The following is a 21,679-nucleotide window of genomic DNA, read 5'->3' as shown; positions in this document are numbered from 1 at the left end:
TGAATAGACATTTCACCAAAGGAGACATACAAAGGGCCAATAAGCTATAAAACATGCTCAACATCACAAACCATTAAGGAAATTCAAATCAAAACTACAAGGGGGCTTCCCTGATAGTCCAGTGGCTGAGGCTCTGCTCTCCCACTGCAGGGGGCCCAGCTTCAATCCCTAGTCAGGGAACTAGATCCCACTTGCCACAACTAAGAGTTCACATGCTTCAATTAAGACCTGGCCCAACCAGAAAGATAAATAAATACATATTTTTAAAAAACATTAGAAAAACTACAATGAGATGCCTCCTCACACCCATTAGGATGGCTACTATCAAAAAGGAAGGAAAGAAAGAAAGAAATTCTCAAATGTTGGTGAGGAGGTGGAGAAACTGGGACTCCTATGTATTTCTGGTGGGAACGTAAAATGGTGCAGCCGCTGTGGAGCAAAATATGACCGTTCATCAAAAAATTAAAACAGAACTACCACATGATCCACCAATCCCACTTCTGGGTGCACATCCAAAAGACTGAAAGCAGGGCCTCAAAGAGATATTGTACACACATGTTCAAACCAGTATTACTCACAATAGCTGAAAGGTGCAAGCAACTCACGTGTCCTTCATAGATGAACGTGTGAGCAAAATGTGGTATATACATATGACGGAATATTCCCCAGCCTGAAAGAGGAAGGGAATTCTGAAACATGCTATAATATGCACGAATTGAAGATGATATGGTTAGTGAAAAAGTCTAATCACAAAAGAAAAATACTGTAAGGTTCCATGTGCATGAGACACACAGAAGAGTCACACGCACAGAGACAGGAAGTAGAAGCGTGCATGTCGGGGCTGGTTCACGCTCTCACTTCACTTTAATTTCATATCATTAATTTTCACACCTCTCCAGCTTTGACTTATACGTCAACGTTCATGATTAAAGTTGTGCGATGCTTGCACGGTCCCTGGGCAGAGAGAACTGTGGCCTGTTTCGCCACATACATAGCTGATCTTGTGAATTTGCACATGTCCTGCTGCTACGCTCATCACCTGGCTTTACTGGAGGAGAGCTGCTCTATGGGTGATAAGGGATCAGGGTTTCCCTGATTACAGGACCCTGTCCTTCTGTTTTACTTTCCTTTCTCCCTTCCCCAGGCTGGGTTTTGAAGGCTCTTTACGGTGGGGGCAATAGGACAAAGAGCGACGTCAATTTGAAAGCAGACTGTAGCAGTCTTTGTGAAAACACATCAGTTCTAATTCCGATTTTTAAAAATTGAGAAGTTAGAATCAAGAAGTAGAATACTTCCTGCTAGCTAGCCTGTGGGCTCCCTGTTGAGGATCCCTATCTGATTCATTGCTGGATCCCAGAGTTCAACGTGGGGCCTGACCCAGAGCAACCCAGTTCAGTCGGAATCCACTGAACAAATACTAACGATCTCATCCAATACAAATTCTGTGAGGGACTTCCCTGCTGGTTCAGTGGTTAAGACTCCATGCTTCCACTGCGGGGGACGTGGGTTCAATTCCTGGTCAGGGAACTAGGATCCTGCATGTAGAGCAGCTCAGTTAAATATATAAAAGAAACAAGATTAATTAAAAATAAATAAATTCTGTGATCGTACCAAGAAGGAGAGAAGTAAGGAAAAGATGAGATTTTTCAGGATCCTTGACTTTGTATTGGGACTCCCATGAATGAAAAGTTCTGGGTAGATCCTTCAACTTCAGGCTTGGCTTTGTCCAGGTATGTACATAGTGTCAGGCACCAGATTGGATTCTCTCATCTCTTGCCTTTTCTTTTCTCTGAGTTACCTTCTGATACTTGTCAGGAGAGGGCAAAGATAGCCCACAGCACCTCCAGGTGCTATTCCAACAGCCGAGCAATCTTAACAGAAACAAACCTGTCTCCCTCTAGTTCCAAAAAGGGGAAGCTGTGCCAAGAAGCAGAAAATAACTGAGGTCCTATATTCAATACCCTATGATAAATCATAATGAAAAAGAATGTATATACATGTATAACAGAATCACTTTGCCAGTACAGCAGAAATTAACACAACATTGTAAATCAACTATGGTGGTGGCCGCGGAAGCGGTGGTTTAGTCACTAATTCGAGTCCAACTCTTGTGACCCCACAGACTGTAGCCCACCAGGCTCCTCTGACCATGGAATTATCCACGCAAGAATATTGGACTGGACTGCCAGTTCCTTCTCCAAGGAAAGCAACTATACTCCAATTAAAAAAAAAAAACAAGTGGCAATAACTGAGGTTCAATCTGCAGGTTAAAGAAAGCAGAAACACAAGTCAATTTCCCTGTGAAGCTAGACCTGAAGATAATTAAGAAAACCTACAGACCAATGTGTCTTGCATTTCCCAGCTTTCCTAGCAGAGATGATTTGGAATCCAGAAGAGTTTAGGGGCAGTAACACCCGCCCGCAGGACTGGCTACCTAGGAGAGCCGCTGTTAGCCCAGCGCCCCAGGACAGGTGGGGACAAAGAACTTCTCTTCCGGCCACATAGAATGTCAGTTCTTCTTCAGACCTGACAACCCATCACGGATGAAAACTGCATACACAGCCCGCCGCCCAGGGGTGGTGGTGTCCACTCCCACCCTGGCACAGAACAACCCTCCCAAGGCAGCCAAGCGGCCGCCCTTGACCCTGGAGCGCTCAGCCCAGCGGCTGCAGAGGAAGCCCATGGTTTCTTGGCCAATGAGAGTCCTGCATGCCTCCCAGGGGTCACGGTGATTGGCTCAGGGAAGGACACGTGATCCAAGCTAGGCCAACCAATCAGAGGCTTCCAGAGCGCTCGGAAGCAGGCAGGATCTAAACTGGAGCTGGCTGCTCAGAGGACCCCTGGGAGAAGGCTGGTCACCAAGGGAGACAGGGTCAGAAACAGGGTGCTGGCGGCACCGTGAGGCCAGAGAGCTGCCGGGCTGTCCCCTGAGGACACAGTCCCCTACACCCTTTCTCTCCAGGCACAGATCCCTCCTCCATCTCCTACCGTTTCTTTGGCCTCCAAGAGGACTTCGTATCTCAGTGATGCCACCCCAAGAAGCGCCTCAGGCAGCCCTACCACAGGCTGGAGAGGAAGGAAGGGGCTCCGGCCACAGGTGAGGGACTGTGGAGCGTGCTGAGGAGCGGAGAAGCAAGGCTTCAAGCAGTGTGAATATATTTAAGTGGAAACATTTTGGTGTTCGTTTTGGCTGAGACCACAAAACAAGACCTACCTTATGCTAAAGGGCTTGCAACAAGTGGGTTAGAGGAAAGCAGAGGTCAGGGAGGAGGCCCAGAAGTGCTTTTGACTCTTGAGAGAGTCAGCCGGCAGAGCAGCCTTGGCCACCCCCTCTTCCCTGGGCTGCACCAGGGTGTAAGCTTGCAGATCCTCCCCGGGTTCCAACCCACCCACCCCACTCCCACCTCCTCCAGGCCTGGCCAGTGGTCTGGCTTGGGGCACAGGCTTCTCACATGTGAGGCAGGTAGACCCAGCTGCCTTGCTAGCAGCCCAAGAATTGCATGGTCCCCACACCTAGTCATCCTCACCACCTGCTGTCCCCCTGGAACAGTCCTGAGAGACTTGCTGGTTGAGATCCAAACACTGCCTCCCAGCAACCCCCAGCCACCACAGGCTCACCCTGAAATGCACCAGATAGGGGGCTCCATTTCTGGCCTCTCCTGAACTGCTGCCTGTTTCTGTTAAGGTTGGGGAGAGTTCCCATCTCTCTGCAACATGTCTAAGCCCCCAACTTCTATTCTGGAGCTTAAAGAGCCTACAATCCCATTGGGAGAGTGAACAGAGTTTTGGGGACTGGAAGACTCCTCCAGTTCAGGGAATCTCCTCCCCCACGGGGAACAGGAAGGCTCCCACAAAAGGTCCGTGTTTCTCATTCTTCCAGACCCACCCAGGGATGCTCCCCTTTCTTTCCTCTTCTTCCTGGGATCTGGGCACAGGAAGCCCATGAGGAGGCATACCCCCCAAATGCTGTTGCATAGACGCAGCCTCATTGCTGTGAGCGTTTGAGGGGAACTGGGGGGAGGGGAGGAGCTCCCCTGGTGGCTCAGAGGCAAAGTATCCTGCTGCAGTGCAGGAGACCCGGTTTGATCCCTGGACTGGGAAGATCTGGAGGCAAGCATGGCAACCCACTCTAGTACTTTGCCTAGAGAATCCCTGGTACAGAGGAGCCTGGCAGGCTGATGTTCATAGGGTCTTAGAGTCCGACACGACTGAAGTGACTCAGTAGCAGCAGCAGCAGGGGGACGGTAAGGCCCTGGGGGAGCAATTGGAACCTTTATGAGGTGGTGAGGGAGTGGGAACACCGAGTGACACTCTGCTCCAAGTTTTCCATTCCAAGACTTTGAAATTGGAAGTGCGGCGTGAAATTCTGCCACCAGCTGGCAGTGTGGAGCTAAGAATGCAGTCATTCCGCGAGGTCCTCGCCAGCAGGACACACATTCCAGTTAGGGAACTTGCGATTCCAGCTCTGCCTTGTGCGAAGTGTCTGGGACTTCCGATCGCTGCGGCCTCTCCTTGTACAAGGGAAAATAACCCAGCATTTACTGAGCATCTTCAGTGTCCCAGACACTATGCTGGGCCCTCGACAAACACGAGTCCTTAAATTGCAGCAGAAGCGATGAAATGGCATTTTGAACCCGTTTTGTAACCAAGGAAACTGCAGCTGCAAGGAGGTTAAGTGACTGCTCAGTTGCAGGGCCAGAATCAATGTCAGCTGTCCACATGCAAAGCTAGTGTTCCCTGTGCTACCTCCCCAACGCGTCCTGAAATAACGGAGTCCTCTTGGCTCTCCCCTTCTTTGAAGGCAGAGATGGAGCTGGAGGCTCCTCAGACGTACAGAGGGATCCCCTCACCACCATATGAGGAAACACCACTCAACTGCAAGAAAACCTTGCAAAACAATAAGGCTTGCCTAGTATCTCAGATCTGCACTTCGTTTTGTCTTCATCTCAGATCTGCACTTCCTTTTATCTCCTGAGATCTCACGTTCCCTTACATCCTTTCATTTTATGGAAGAGCGAATTGAGATTCAGAGGGGTTGATCCCTTGAGTAAATGCCTGGAGTGTCCCGATCACAACCCTGGCCTCTGATTCACAGCCTCATGCTTGTGTCCAACACACTCCAATTGCATCCCTTGGTTGGTTTAAATCAGGGTGAACATCTCTGAGTGTGCTTAGAACTCCGTTCCCGGGTCTGCTGGTGAGTTCATACAAGAAGGTAGGAGCCCAGGGGGTGGAAGAGGTGGGAAGGGACCCAGGAAAGGTAATAGGGGGACTTTTGGGAACAACTGGCTAGTTTGGGGCATCCTGGTTCCAACCAGTCCCCACTGAAAGAGGTTGGTGGTTGGCAGGTCTACGTTTGAATTCTGGTGCCTCTTACCAGTTGCACAGGTTTTAGTTTTCTTTTTTCTAAGGCTGAGGATGATAATCACGGTCTGTATCTCAACAGATTTTCTTGGGATTAAATATAAATAAAATATATTTAATCCCTGACACCCGCTAAGATGGCTCCTACCCAGATTCTTTACCATCTGAGCCACCAGTGCTTATCAAAAAAGCAGAAAATAGCAAATATTGATGAGGTTGTGGAGAAATTGGAATCCTTGTGTCCTGTTGGCAGGAATGTAAAATGGAGCATTTATGGAAATCAGTATGGAAGTTTCTCAAAAAATTAAAAATAGAAAATTTCTTGGCAGTCCAGTGGTTAGGACTTGGCACTTTCACTGTCATGATACTGGGTTCAATCCCTGGTCAGGGAACTAAGGTCTTGTAAGCTGCATGGCACAACCAAAAACTAAAAATAAAAAATAGAATTACTATATGATCTAGTAATTCCATGTATTTACCCAGAAGACTTTAAAGTAGGTCTCGAAGAGACATTTGCATACTTTGCTCATAACAACGTTATTCACCATAGCCAAAACATGAAGGCAACCTAAGTATCCACTGAGAGATGAATGGATAAGCAAAATGTGATACATATATAAAACAGAATATTATTCAACCCTTCCTTAAAAGGCAAGAAATTCTGACACATGCTGCTACATGGATGAACCCTGAGGACATTATGCTAAGTGAAATAAACTGGTCTCAAAGACAAATACTATGTGATCTCACTTGTATGAGGTTCCTAGAGTAGCCAAATTCATCAAGACAAAAAGTGGAAGGGCTGTTGCCACGGGAATGGGAGAAGCGGGAAGGGGGTTAATGTTCGATAGGGACAGAGTTTCAGTTTGACAGGATGAAGAGTTCTGTGGGTGGATGGTGGTGATGGCTGACAGCAATGTGAGTGTACCTGATACCACTGAACTGTAAACGTTTTGTATATTTGACCACAATTTAAAATACAAAAAAATTTAAATCATCACATTATGAATAAACAATAAAAAAGACAATTAGTATATGTTTTATATATATAGTACACACACACGCACATATATATATGTATATATGTGCATGTGTATGTGTTTTAATGAGCCTCTGGGTGACTTGATCCAAGGCTGCTTGTTCTTCCCTTGTGGATACAGATTCTTTGAGAGATGGAGTCTATGTCCCTTTCCTTGAGCTTGGACCTGAATGGACTTGTGACTAGCTTCCCACCACAACAGTGTGACAGGAACGCCACAGAATGACTTAAACCTGGATCCGGAGTCCATTCAGCTTCTGCCTCGTCTGCTGGGTGGTTTGTGTTGGGAGCCCTGAGCTTCCAGGGGAGGAGTCTGAGCAGCCCCAGGGCCGCCGTGCTGTGAAGAAGCTTAGGCCTCATAGACGGTTCACGTCTAGACGCTCCTGGTCAGCAGCGCCAGCTCCAGGCCTGGCTGGGAGGGTCAGACAGCACAGAGCAGACAGGAGCCATCCCTCCTGGCCCAAGCTGAATCCACGCACGTGTCTGCATATATGACCGCAGAATCCACGAGCATGGTGAAGGAGTTGTTTTTAGCTGTTAATTTCCTGAGTGTCTACTGTTACGCAGCAGTGGTTACTGGAACACTCACGTCACATATGGAAACAGTGTCCCTTTGAAATCTCTGGGTGACATTTCACACTTCCCCTCTCCCCATCTCCTCTACCTGGGCTCCCTCCCTCCCTCTCTCCTTCCTACAGATGCACAAAATGAGTAAGTCTAAAATGTCTTCTGAGTGTGACCCCAGATTGAATTACTAAGGAGTCCTGCAGCATCCTCTGCTGTGGAAATGTTCTCTGAGTCCATGTTTTTTTGCTTTTTCCTTCTTTTTTATTTTTTAAATTATCAAAGTATGATAACACAGCTACAGGAGACTTGGAAAATACAGAACAAATTACATGTAGTTCCACTACGTATTGCAATTACTTTTTAAGTAGATAAGATTTTTAGTTGGAGTTTCAATATCAAACTCTCCAAAATTAATAGAATAAATAGGCAGAAAAGTAGAAGGATATAGTGGACCTGAAAAGCACTATGAACCAATTCAACATAATTAAGATTTATTTTCACACAACGGCAGGATACAAATTCTATTAAAATTCCCATACATTATAAACTGGGAGACACTAGAACATATCCAGGGACATTAAACAAAGTGCAAAAATTTAATGGTCTAAAAGTATTGACTTTTAGTACGATTTTAGTACGATTGACATCGTACTCAGAGTCTGTTCTCTGAGTTCATGTTTGAAAATGAAGTCAAGTCAGAATATCACTCAGCCATAAAAAGGAACAAAATTGTGCCACTTACAGAGACATGGATGGACCTAGAGACTTGTCCAGAGCGAAGTAAGTCAGAAAGAGAAAGACAAATACTGTACATTAATGCATATATGTGGGATCTGGAGAAAATGGTTCGGATGAACCTATTTGCAAAGCAGAAATAGAAACATGGATGTTGAGGACAAATGTATAGATACCAAGGGGGGGAGAAAGGGTGGGTGGGACGAATCGGGAGATTGATATATACATACTACTGATACCAGTATGAAATAAATAACTAGTGAGAACCTACTGTATACGCCAGGGAGCTCTACTTAATGCTCTGTGCTGACCCAAATGAGAAGAAGATTCAAAAGGAGGGGATGTATGTGTTACGTATAGCTGATTCACTTTGCTCACAGTAGGAGCTAACACGACATGGTCAAGCAACTATACTCCAACAAAAATTTTTTTCAAAAAAAAGAAAATGAAGTCAGGTCACCACCCACGGGAAAAGACTTTCCTGGGCAGCTTGTCCATTCAGAGCTCTGTCATCAGACCTTCTTTCCCCACTGGTGCCCTTTCTTGTTGCAAGAATGCTCTCTGGGCCTCTGGCTTTTCCAGGTTAAGCCCCACTGGACTCGTGCCTCTAGCAACTTCGCTCTGAGCATCACTCAGCTCTGCCGCCTGTTGGGTGAAGGAAGGGGTCCCAGCCCTTTCCTGGAAGCGTGGGGGGCTGCCAGGCCCATGTGCCAGCAGGTTTGGGTGTGACTGAGCTGACCCCGCAGGGCACAGCCGAGACATTACTGGCGGTGGGTGAGGTTTCCCTCCCTGCCCTGCACACCCATGGTTATCCCGGGCAAGCCTCCTGGGCCCCGGGCGGCCCTACTGTTTGCTGTTTGAGGCGACGTGCTCCAGTCCACTCGCGGGGCCCGGTATGTCTGTCATTCCCTGGACAGTGATGACTGCTTGACACTTGAGCTGCTGAAGGGGACAAAAAGACCCTGCCTTCCTGAAGCTCAGGTGCTTGCAGACGAGGCACATGTCTGAAATCAGCCTAGTACATGAGCGGATTTTCACACGCGAGAACTCCCGTGGGGAAAAGGAGGGCAGGAGGCGCTGGGGCACACTGGGGAGGGGTGCTCACCGCCGGTGGCCTTGAGAAGGTGGCATCCGAGGGCTGTTAATTACGCAGAAAACTGCAGATTTTCACTAAATCTTATCTGACATTTAAAAATAATGATTACCTGAGCTGACCGCCCAGCTCTTCTGCCAGAATCAAAGCTCTACCCAGGAACTTGACCCTTGTCACACTGTCAGCAGTAATATTTTATGACAAAGTTTTTACATTATGGTCAGAGTCATGTGGTTTCTAAATGATCTGCATCTCCTAAAAATCTGTGTTGCGGATGCAGCCTGAGAGGGTGTCACTCTGTCACCTGTGTGTCTGGACTCCTGCTCTGTTCACTGGGGCCAGAGGCCACCCCTTCAGTTCAGTTCAGTTCAGTTCAGTTCAGTCGCTCAGTCGTGTCCAACTCTTTGCGACCCCATGAATCGCAGCACGCCAGGCCTCCCTGTCCATCACCAACTCCCGGAGTTCACTCAAACTCATGCCCATCGAGTCGGTGATGCCATCCAGCCATCTTATCCTCTGTCGTCCCCTTCTCCTCCTGCCCCCAATCCCTCCCAGCATCAGGGTCTTTTCCAATGAGTCAACTCTTCGCATGAGGTGGCCAAAGTATTGGAGTTTCAGCTTCAGCATCAGTCCCTCCAGTGAACACCCAGGACCTATCTCCTTCAGGATGGACTGACTGAATCTCCCTGCAGTCCAAGGGACTCTCAAGAGTCTTCTCCAACACCACAGTTAAAAAGCATCAATTTTTCGGCGCTCAGCTTTCTTCACAGTCCACCTCTCACGTCCAGGCCACCCCCTAGGCCCCTTGAATTCCGCCACCCTGCTCCTGGGTGACAGAAGCAGTGGAGCCCAGCGGCCCCCTTGTTGGGTTGGTTTAATCACTCGGTCGTATCCGACTCTTTGTGACCCCATGGACTGTAACCTGCCAGGCTCCTCTGTCTATGGGATTTCCCAGGCAAAAATACTGGAGTGAGTTGCCATTTCCTTATGAGGTGCCAGTTTGGGGGATCCTGTAGGTTGTAGCCCTTAGCCTTCTGCCTCTGAGCCCTCTCTTTGATGGTAATCTTTCTGGAACATTGAACTCGGACTTGCCATTAGCATCTCATTGTGAATGAAGCTTCCCCCCAGCAGGCATGACACCCCAGGGGGTGGCAGTACCGAGGATTCTTGAAGTGAACTTTCCCATAAGGTAGCCACTAGCTACTTGTGGCCATTTAAGTTCAATTGTAAATTAGTTGAAAATAAAGAAAAATGCATCTCTCAGTTGTAAAGTTTTCAAGTACTCGAGTACTTTAGTACTTGAATAAAGTACGTGAGTCCTCAGTTGCAAAGAGGCACATTCTAAGTACTCAGTAGCCACAGGTGAGTGGCTGGTGGGTTACATAGTGCAGGTATGGAATATTGTCACCTTCACAGAAAGTTCTCCTGGGAGTATCTGATCACCTGCTGGCTGAGAATGGAATGCAGGTTTGCAAAGATCCCTTTCCCCGACCACCCCACCTTGGCCTTGGCCGTTTCCTCCTCCTCCCAGGCGCACTCTTCCCTGAAGGGACGGAAAGTGAAAGTTCCACCAGGCTCTTCTTTCTGTCCGTTGAATTCTCCTGGCAAGAATACTGGAGTGGGTAGCCATGTCCTTCTCCAGAGCATCTTCCCGACCCAGGGATCAAACCCGGGTCTCTCACATTGCAGGCAGATTCTTTACCGTCTGAGCCACTTACCAGACAGAGGCAGCTCTTTCAGCTGGACTGGCATCCAGTTCTTTCTAACATGGCTCTGTGACTGCTGCATTGGAGGCTGTTTGGCAGCATCCTTGGCCTCTGTCCACTAATGACAGCAACCTCCCTCCTTCCCACTGTGATTGCCAAAAACACATCTCCAAACATGACTGCTTGTGGGGCCTGGTGGACTGACCCCCACGACAGTGAGTCCCAGTGGCCCAGCTGAGTGGGAGGTGAGGGGGCCTGAAGGACCCGCAGGCTTTCTGAGGTCAGACTCCTGGAAAGATTTTTTTAGCTTCTCAGAGGCTAGACAAGGATGAACAGACCTGGGACAGCTCAGCCTCTTGGATGAGCAGTTTCCTCCTCTGGACAGCAGGCTTGCCACCCTCTCTTAGGGCAGTGAGAAGTGTTAAAGGAGACAATGGATGCAGGGAACTAGCTCATTTCTTGGTCCCAGACGGGTTCAGCCACTGCATTTTCAAAACTTTAGCCTAGTGAACTTGGAAAGTCTCTGTGTCTTTCTCAAGGATTGGGTGGGCCCTGTGGGGGGGTGGCAGTGAGGAGGAGATGGTGTGGGAGGGAGCCCTGAGGCCCCAGCCCTGTAGCCTGCCCGTCCGCTTGCCCCAGGCTCTCTTCCTCCATCTGCGAGGACTAATGGTGCTCAGAACCCTTGGGGGCTGGTTGCACTTCTCCCAGTACTTGCCCAATTCGAAGGCTGCTGTCAGTTACTCCCAGCCTCACGCCAGGAGTAAAGGAGGAATTAGAATTATCTGGAGGAAAGGAAACAGTAAGTCTGCTGCCCAAGGTCAATGATGCCAAGCCTGGGGTCTCCTGGAGTCACCTGGGTCCTCATGTCCTTAAATATCACATATTAAAGCCTGTTTTTTTCATTCTTAAAATTCTTTGGGAGTCTCCCACTGCTCTTGGGGTTCATTTAAAAACCTGTGGGATCCGGGCCCTGCCTATCTTCTAGCCTCATTCCTCTCTCCACACTGGGGTCCTTCCTGCTTTGGGGTCTCTGCTAGGCACACTCCCTCCCCACCCAAGCCACACCTGTATGAGTTTAAGGACTCCGCCTTGCAAGCCCAGCCCAGGGCCTGATGATGGAAAGCACTTCGTAATTATTTTATGAAATGAGCACCTATCTTGATTAATGAGTGAGTGTGCAAAGGTGGGGAAATGACCTGAAATTAAGCGTTTCGGCCTAAGGCCATTGTTACCACTCCCCCAGGCTCCTCACCAGCTACATCCTCTCACCCACCAGCGGATTCACATGTGCATTCTCTCTGGACACCTGTCGCTTCCAAAGCCACAGAAATGACAAAACCAAACCGAAAAGCATGTCAAAACCCCAGCAGGTCAATCGATCAGCAAAACAAAGGCTTTTTTCATTAAATACTCAAAGCTTTGGGTTCCTGCTGTAATCCGCATCTCAGATGTGGCCCCGCCCTCCCCCACCCCCCCCCCCTCCCCCGACCAAAGGCATTCTGGACCTTGGATGCCTGAGCATCCAACTAGTGGGAGGGGGAGGAAGAAGCTCTGGAAAAAGCGCTGGGAAGCCTGGCCACTGGGAGATGCCACCCAACCGTGCTCCAAAAAGGATGGGCCAGCGTCCAGTCCCAACAGCCCTTAAAGGAATAAGGAGGGCCAATTCATTGTTGGTGGAAGTTGAAAAGCCCTTTGGAATTACTTTGCAAAGTTTAACATATATCACTTGTCCCAGCCATTCTACCCTGAGCTTTACATCCCAAACGATTTTCACACTCTGTGCAAAAATCTATGCCCCAGATGTTCTTTGTGACAGTCTCCAGCATCGAGAAAACAGTCTGCCCATCAACAGAAGGACCCAGCACATCGTGTGCGTCACCGTGGGATATGGGGACGTTCTTAGGGCAAGGAGTCTAAAAAAATATTGGAGGGAAAAAGCACCTTTCAGAGCAATATAGTATCATACGGCTTACGTCTGTATATATTTGAAATAATGAGTTCTAGGATGTGAAGGGGAGTTGATCGGCTGTGGGGTCATAAAGGAGGGAATGGCTTCCAGGAGGGACATTCAGCAGACACTGGAAGGAGGAAATGGGGAGAGAGGAGAAGAAGATGCCCAGCCCTGAGAAAGGAGGTGTAACGGCACCAAGGGGGGTCACATGATCCTGCCAAAAAGTCAGGGTCCTTGCTGGGTACTGGTGGGGGGACCCAGGCCATAGAAGAGGGTGGGGGCTGCTGGAATCACCTAGGATCCCTTGTCCTGAGAGAAGGAGCGAGGCCTTCCAAACATTGTAAGCAGGGGGATGACAGGGTGAAATGTGGAATTGCTAGTGTGTAGCTGAAAAAATGACCCCCACCCTCTCTTAGAAAGGGAAAACACTCAGAAGAATCCTGAAGCCGAGGAAGAAGAGGGCTGGAAAGGCGACAGGAGCTGTTGGGGGTGATGCTCGGCGGCGGCCTGAGAGGGGCGCTGGTCTCTGCTGCCAAGCGAGATGACGTCTGTGACCCCTGGACTTGCCGTCTCTGCACTGCGGAGGCATCTATAGGTTGACTCGGAGCGCAGACGGGAGAAGACGACACTCAGGGATCGGGGAAGGTAACTCAAGAGAGCAGGAGAGGTTTAGTCCCTGAAGCGCAGCAGATGGCTCTCTTCTCCGGAGGAGGGGCTGGGGGTGGTACATGGACCCTTAACTTTACTCAGTCGCCCCCATCCTGATTCAGTATCAGGATGTCTGTCCTCAGGGAAGTTGTGGGGAGCAGACCCTTTTTATGCCATAAAGGCCACTGGAGCCACCAACTCCAGCCAGTGCTGGTGATCTCGGGGCGGTGTTGCTGTTGAACTTGCCCCGAAGGAAAACATGAAGGATACTACCCCTATACTGTCCACATCCCCAGACAGAGGAAGATATGTAACCAACACCACCAGGGGTGCCGAGCCAGGGGAGAGGTCTTTAATGCGAATGTTTACAACGGAGTGCATATCACTTTCATAATCCAAAATGCAGTAAGAAAAAAAAATGACCTAAGCAACTGTTTCAGCATCACCCTTTCTAGTTGTTTGTCCATGGAGGGGATTCCAGATCCCCGTCAAGGCCAGGATGGCTGAAGGCAGGTGGACTCCTGCCCTACAGAATGCAATTCACTCTCATTGCATTTGCATTTATGCGCTTCATAGGATTTGGGATTTGCAGGAGTTATGGCAGTGATTTCCTTGTCCAACACAACCACAAGCTCATACTCATAATAGGTGATTTTTTCTTAGAAAGGAGGAGACGGTGTGCCAGGCTCTGGGCTGGGCGCTGTGTGTGACTCCTTCATTTAACCCTTATAACCAACCCTTGTGGTAGGTCCTGTGATCTCCCCATTTTACAGATGAGGAAGCGGTGGCACAGTGAGATATTGCCTCTAAAAGTCTTTGAACTTATTTTAAATACAAAATTTTAAGAAGAGAAATGGACCCCTCCTGCATGGTGGGAATGTAAATTGCTGCAGCCACTATGGAGAACAGTGTGGAAGCTACTAAGAAAACTGAAAAATAGAATTGCCATATGATCCAGCAATCCCACTCCTGGACATGTATCCATAGAAAACTCTAATTTGAAGAAATATATGTACCCCTATGTTCATAGGCTTCCCTAGTGGCTCAGATGGTAAAGAATCTTCCTGCAATGCGGGTGACCTGATTTCAATCCCTGGATTGGGAAGATTCCTTGGAGGCGGGCATGGCAACCCACTCCAGTATCCTTGCCTGGAGAATCCCCATAGACCAAGGAGCCTGGCGGGGCTACAGTCCACGGGGTCATGAAGAGCTGGACATGGCGGAGCGACTGAGCGCATACATACTATGTTCATAGCAGTACTGTTTTATAATAGCCAAGATTTGAAAACAACAAGTGTCCACTGACAGGTGAGTGGATAAAGAAGATGTGGTGCGTATATAATGGAATACTACTTGACCTTTAAAAAGGATGAAATAATGACATTTGCAATAACATGGATTGTTCAGACTTAGAGATTATCATACTAAATGAAATAAGTCAGATAAAGACATTCCATATGATGTCACTTGATGAGGAATCTAAAAAGTGACACAAATGAACTTATATATAAAACAGAAATTGACTCAATCACAGACAATGGTTCCCAAAGGGGAAGGTGCGGGAGATAAATTAGGAGCTTGGGATAAACATATACACACTATTATATATAAAATAGGTAAACAGCAAGGTTTTATTGTATAGCACAGGGAACTACATTCAATGTCTTGTAATAACCTATAATGAAAAAGAATTTGTAAAAGAATATATATGTATAACTGAATCACTCTGCTGTGCACGTTAAACTGACACAACCTTGTAAATCAACTATACTGCAATCTTTAAAAAATGGATAAAGATAACCCTCTAAGAAGAGGTGTCAACCAATATGATATTGATTTGATGCTGAGTACATAAGACCTATGTTATCTGTTAGTCAGTCATGGGTTTCTTTTGGAAATTGCTTAAGACAATGGTTTTCAAAATGTGGTCCCCAGACAAGCATGGTGTCATCGCTGACACTAGAGACCTTGGAATGCATGTTCTCAGGCCCCACCCCAGAAGGACCGGATCAGAAGCTCTGGGTGGAGCCCGGCACACCGCTTTAACAGGCCCTCCAGGGGATTCGGGTGGTTAAGGCTCGAGCTAAAAAGAAAGTAAGCCATCAGTGGTCCCTGACTGAATCCTCGTGGGGTCTTTCTGAACTCAGGGGTGCCTCTGAACACTTCTTGGAGCTAGAAGTTAGTTCAGTGCTTCTCACATTTGAAGATGAACAGTCTCTTTCGAGGCCGGCTGGGCCCCACCCCTGGAGCCTCTGACTCAGCAGGTCTGGGGTGGGACCTGAGAATCTGCATTCCTGATGAGTCCCCAGGCTCTGCGGAGGCTGCTGGTTGGGGAGCACACTTGGCGAACAACGGGAGGAGTCAGTGCCCAGGGAGGACCACGGCCAGTTCAGAAAGCCCCCTTCACGTGGATCCCTTTTTATTTCTTGAAATAAGAAACTGAGAGTTCTAACTGTGAGGAGAGGCAGTCTTCTGCATTGCAGGGAGATTCTTTACTGTCTGAGCCACCAGGGGAACCCCCAAACGCTTTATTTCTAACTGTGAGACTGTCATCTTTGAATGGAAATTGAGAGGCAGTTACAAAATAGGAGCCGATATAGTCACATCCAACGGAGAAGCGCATCCGGGACAAAGTAATGGGTTGAGGGTCTCCTCTCTACAGGTCCCTTCTTCGAAGAGCCCTGGGTGTCCCATTGAGGCTGGGTTCCCTGCCCATCTCAAGCTCCCTCTGGAGGAGGGAAGTCATATCTAGAAGGTCATTCCCTGGTGCAAAGGGCAGGAGGAAATGGTTTAGGGGAGTGTTATGGGGTATCTGTAAACAGCTGGGAGATGATAGGTCCACACAGGTCTCTCTGGTCACTCCTGCACACAGAAAAAGCAGATAGAAATGCCTTAGCAGGCCTGTGGGGTGTTAGCTGGGAAGGGCCACGCAGGCTTCTCCAATGGACGTATGAGTATATGGAGGACAGCGTGTACGAGACTTGCTAAGATTTTCTTTTTTAAGAATACATGTTTAATTCAAGCACAGTCCACAAGATCAGCATTGATGGTCTTTTACCATTTGTCTTTAAAAATCTTGAAACCAATAAATCTCAGTAAATTATCTTAAGAGATCTGTCCAAGCATAATTTTGGCTCTTATTGGTAGAAAACATATTTTAAGATGGGAAAAATAAAGATTATGAAACAAATGACTTTCTCAGTGGGTCCTTCACTGAGTAGGCCTAGGAGTCAAGAGAAAAGTGATGTGAGAAGAGAACAAGCAGGAGCTGAAGACCTACTAGGTGTTAGATGCTGGGACCTTGATCCTGTCTTTGATTGAGGAAGACACAGAACTGAGGTTAGTGCATGACTGTGTATCACAGGTGATGAAGCAGAGAGAGATTAGTGTACAGGAGGGGGTCTAAGGTGGGGGTGTTGTGGTGGGCATGGGGGCACGGGGCTCTTGGGAACAGCAGGGCCAATACTGGTTAGATGACGAGGACAGAGCAGGGTTTGACAACAGGGGTGGGAGCCCCGATGGGAACCTGGTCCTCTGAGAGGACCGCAGCACTTTCAGTGGCTGGAGGGCAGTGGGGTGTGGAGCCACTGGTTCTGACACTGATGGTGTGGCCCTTGACCAACTCACGGCCTGGCAGAGAGAAGGGATGTCAAAACGAGATCCGCTTAGAAGGAAGAGGGTGAAGGACCTGGGAATTAATTGAATGTGAAGAAGGGAGGAAAGGAAGGGAATCAGGGGAGCTCTTGGATCCACTAATAATTGGGGTGTCTACTTATTGAGCTCCTACTGCACACTAGACCAGGGGTGGGAGCATTGGTTTCACGCTGGAAGATTCCAGAACTGCAGTCTGGTCCAAGGCTGTGGCTAGGGGATCCATCTTGAAGCAAGCACACTATTTAATTTGAATTCCTTGATTATTTGGATTGGAGGAAGAGTGAGTGATTAAGACAGTAGAGGTTAGACCCTCCCAACCATCCCAAGTAGGACCTCTACTAATTCTAGGGATTCCAAAAAGATCGAAATGTTCTCCCTGCCTTTACAGACTCATAATTTAGTAAGACAGACGCACTGACAAATAATTAAAAAGTAATGTGTCAAGTATGTTAAAGAGACACACCCATGATGGCATGGAAGTCTGTTGGAAGGTTATTTAATCCACTGGGAGGAGAAGAGTGATCCCAAAAGGCTTCCTGGAGGAATTGACACAGGAGTTAGTTTTACAGTTTCCTGCACAGGTCCTTCAGGTGTGGGGCTGGGCGTAGGGTGGGCCACTCGCCAAGGTAGTAAACACTGAAAGAGGAGCAGGTTGGAGAAAAAGGTGACAAGTTCAGGTTCAGACAGGTTGCCTCTGAGGCTGCGGTACAACTCCAAGGAGTGATGTCGGGTAGGGATTGGATACGTGGGTCTGCCACTGGTCCCATTTTATAGATGGGAAAATTAAGGCTCAGACTGGCTAAGTACCCTGCTGGCTGACGGCAACCTAGCTGGATAATCACAGATTTGAGCTTCAAATCCAAGCCTAGTGGTGCTGGAGGCCAGTCAGCTGTCCTGTGGCCCTGTGGGGACCGCCCTGGACACACACTTGGTGGCCATCAGTCTAGAAAGACCTTTCAGAGAGTTTCCGAAGATGATCAACAGAAGGGAGAAGATCTAATTGATGGGAACAGAAGGGTAAAGAAAATGATTCCTATTAGAACGAACTCACGTTCTCTTGTCTGATTTCCATTCGATGGTGAGATAAGAAGGAAAATGGCAGAATTTCAAGTTCCACCCAAACCACCAGGAACCCTTCCCAGTGCCCAGAACCCACAACCTCTGCCGCCCACGTCGCCCTCCCACCGACATGCCACCCTCAGGGCCTACCCCAATCTTGCCTTCTGTGACGTGAGCCAGCAGCATCTTGGAGGTAGGCCCGGGAGGCTCCCCCACATCCAGCCGCCTCCAGAGTGGGTGAGCAGAAAGCTTTGTAATGCTCTTTCCCTCCATTTGGAGAGGAGGGAAACTGAGGCCCACGTTATGGGGTCTTGGGTTTGGCACAGCCCAGACTTCACACCTTTCTCCTGGCCTGGCTTTTACTTGGAGCATTAGCTCTCAATAACAACCAGGACAGGCAAGTCACATATGCCTGTAACCAGAGCCACGTGGTCCAGCGAGGAGTAGGGACTAGGATTCAGGAGCAGGGGATGGCCTGAGTCAGGACCTCAGCCAAGTCACAAAGAGGACTCATATGGACTAAATCATTCCCCTTTCGGCAAACAGCTTCTCCAAAATTAACATTAAAAGTTTAACAAAAACCAAATTGGTTTTTTCCCATGACTCCACTATGAGATTTTTCTTCCCTGTGTGTTTGCTGGTGGTTTCTGTCTTATTAACAGTAACTCTCTCAGGGGGCCTTGTTTGAGGCCGGCATGTTGGCTACTTACCCTCTGTGTTCAGAAGGACAGCTTTCTTTACAGGAAGCTCCTGCTCTGCATCCACACTAACCACTCAGCCCTCATCCTGCCCCAGTCCAGGCAGGTGGCTGGCATCCCTCCCTCCTTCGGTCAGGTTGCTAAAGAAGGATTTGGCATGAGCAGTTGCTTGATGACAGGAATCCCCATTACCCACCCCCACATCCTCTACATGACTACACGCAGCATCACCCAGAGCACCCCTAGATCCTGATTCAGAGACTACTGCCCCTCAAGTTCCCAGCGTCATTTTTATGTCCTCCCCTTGGCCTCCTCCTGCCATATGAGACCAGCCTCCCCTGCTCTGCCCTGTCCCTTAGTTTGAATTCCTGACCCTGAGATGAAGCAGAGTACAAATACTTTATCTGGCATATCTACAAAATACCAGCATGGGGGAAGTATTAGCATGCTCGTTCTGCCATAACAAAGCACCACAGACTGGGGGGTTTAAACAACAGAAATTTGTGGCCACATAGTTTTAGAGGCCAGAAGTCCTAAATCAAGGTGTTGGCAGGTTTGGTTCCTTCCAAGAGCTAGCTTCAGATGGTTTGCTGTCTGTCTATGGTATTCCTTGGCTTGTGGGAGCATCACCCTGATCTCTGCCTTTGTCCATACGTGTTGTTTCTCCTGTGTGTCCAAATACTCTGTCCAAATTTTCCCTTTTGACAGACTATTTTCTTGGTCTCCAAAATCACGGCAGATGGTGACTACAGCCGTGAAATTAAAAGACGCTTGCTCCTTGGAAGACAAAATATGACAAACCTAGACAGAGTATTAAAAAGCAGAGACATCACTTTGCCAACAAAGGTTTATATGGTCAAAACTATGGTTTGTCCAGTAGTCAGGTATGGATGTGAGAGTTCGACCATAAAGATGGCTGAGCACCGAAGAATTGGTGCTTTTGAACTGTGGTGTTGGAGAAGACTCTTGAAAGTCCCTTGGAAAGCAAGGAGATAAAACCAGTCAATTCTAACGGAAATCAGTCCCTGAATATTCATGCTGAAGCTGAAGCTCCAATAATTTGGCCACCTGATGTGAAGAACTGACTTACTGGAAAAGACCCTGATGCAGGGCCAGATTGAAGGCAGGAGGAGAAGGGGGCGATAGAGGATGAGATGGTTGATGGCATCATTAACTCAATAGACATAAGTTTGAGCAAGCTCCGGGAGTTAGTGATGGACAGGGAAGACGCGTGCTGCAGTCTCTGGGACTGCAAAGAGTCGGACATGACTGAGCGACTGAACACCAATAAAGACACGGTCGTATCGGATTAGGGACCATCCAAATGACCTCATCTTAACTAACTACATCTGCAGCAACCCTATTCCAAATAAGGTCCCATTCTGAGGGACTGGGGGTTAGGACTTTAACATATGAGTTTTGGTGGGGAGAGATGTGAGTCAGCTCATAACAGGGGTGAAGAGAAACAGGGGAAGAAAGGAAGCCGATATAGAGCCTACCATCCAGCAGTTTCCAACCATGGGCAGCTGGTTATCTCACAGGGACTTGGGAGACAGTGGGGACCCCGGTGGGGTGGATGCTGTGGGGCTTGTCCCCCAGCTCCCATTTACCCACGGCACAGGCTGCTCTCAAGGGACACAGCTCCTGGGGTTTTCCTGCTGTGCAGAGTGGCCCCCAGTGTCCAGACAGAAGCCAAAAGACAGGGGTGCTGGCAGCTGGACCTAGGACTGAGCGGGTAGGGCCCAGAATGGGAAGGGTGATGGGATGCGCTGACGTTTCATCAAGCCCCTGCCCTGGCTCCCAAAGCCTTCCTGGTCACCAAATCCGTGAACACAACTTTGGCCTCAGGATCATCACACAGGACCCAGAGACGATGGGTCTCCTTGGTCCTCAGCACCCTCCCTGAGATCTGATCCACCACCGTCTCCTATGGTCAGACCCGGTGCTCACATTTTGGAGGAAAATCACACCCAGGGAGAGCCTTATGGTTCACGACAGGGTGGTGGAGCCCAGCCCCTGGAAAGCTGGGATTTTAGACAATGGGGGTATGGGGAGGGGGTCGGGGGTGAAGGCTGACTCTGACTCACCAAGCCTTGCGCTTTCTACACATTAGCACGGCCAGGATGGCTCCCCAGACACACTATCTGGGCGGGCCCATAGCGTGCTTTGGGAAGACAGGCAGGGGCAGGCACGGGAGGGTCTCACCTTCTGCCAGTCCCGTCTTTGACATGAGGCTCCCCGGGCAGTAGGCAGGGGACCAGGAGCCAGGCCCCCAGGTGCTGCCGTCTCCTCCAAGCTCCGTCCGAGCCTCAGCCTGTGCTGGATGCCTGCCCACCAGACCGGGAGGAGGGCGGGGAAGCAGGCACCACCACAGAGACGATGCCATCCAACTCCTTCATTCTAGACGTGGAAACAGGGGCCCACGGGCAGAAGTGAACACTACAAGCCTCACACCGACTCCATCGTGGTTTATGAGGCTATAGTTAATAATCAAACACTTAAGATCTATCGAACAGGCCCTGGCATATTAAGAGCTCATTAGAAAATTTCTGATTTTATCATCAGAACAACTCGTAGGAAAGTGTTCTTTACTGTCTCTGTGTGACAGATGGGGAAACTGAGGCCCAGATGAACTTCGCCGAGTGTGGCTCTGGGTTTCTGGGACAGGGCCACCTCAGGATGGGCTGAGCGGCTCAGGCAGGGTGGGGAGCCCCAACGCACACAGGCCTCCCACATTCCACCTTGGCTCAGCCCCAACGACAGGAACAGACAGGGAGCACCCCGGGGCCTGTCTGCCACCGGATCAAAGCACCGGGGTGGGGCCGCCGGCCCTGGCGTGCGGAGCAGAGCCGGGCGGCCGCGTCTGGGCCAGGGAGGCCCCGCAGCGCCCGGCGGAGAGCCACCCCCGTGCCAGGGCCCCCACTCGGTGCCCAGGAAGGGCCCTGGGAGGGTCTTGAGAGGAGGCAGGGAGGCGGCCCCAGGCCTCTTTTGGGGGTTCTGCTTGCCCGTTGGAAACCCAGCCTCCCCAGCTGCTAATTGTTCCTCGCCCCACGCCCAGGGCTGCCAGCAGAGCGTGGGGCGGCCAGCAAGGTGTCCATGAGCAAAGGCTGGAACGCAGCCGTGGGAAACCAAAGCCCAGCCGGGCACTGCAGTCAGAGCTCGCCG

General features: G+C 49.2%; 1 protein-coding gene across 1 annotated transcript in view; it reads left to right on the top strand.

The window, feature by feature from the left end:
- LOC136164215 (basic salivary proline-rich protein 2-like) overlaps positions 1–20,950 on the top strand; it is a 39,021-nt gene extending 18,071 nt beyond the window's left edge. Inside the window, exon 6 of the mRNA XM_065928983.1 lies at positions 20,811–20,950. Within this exon, the coding sequence (XP_065785055.1) occupies positions 20,811–20,950 (140 nt within the window). The remainder of the gene's footprint in view (positions 1–20,810) is intronic.
- Positions 20,951–21,679: the final 729 nt, after the last annotated feature.

Source organism: Muntiacus reevesi, chromosome 3 (genome assembly GCF_963930625.1).
Source record: "Muntiacus reevesi chromosome 3, mMunRee1.1, whole genome shotgun sequence".
Classification (NCBI taxonomy): Eukaryota; Metazoa; Chordata; class Mammalia; order Artiodactyla; family Cervidae; genus Muntiacus; species Muntiacus reevesi.
This window is presented reverse-complemented; position numbering and strand designations above follow the sequence as displayed.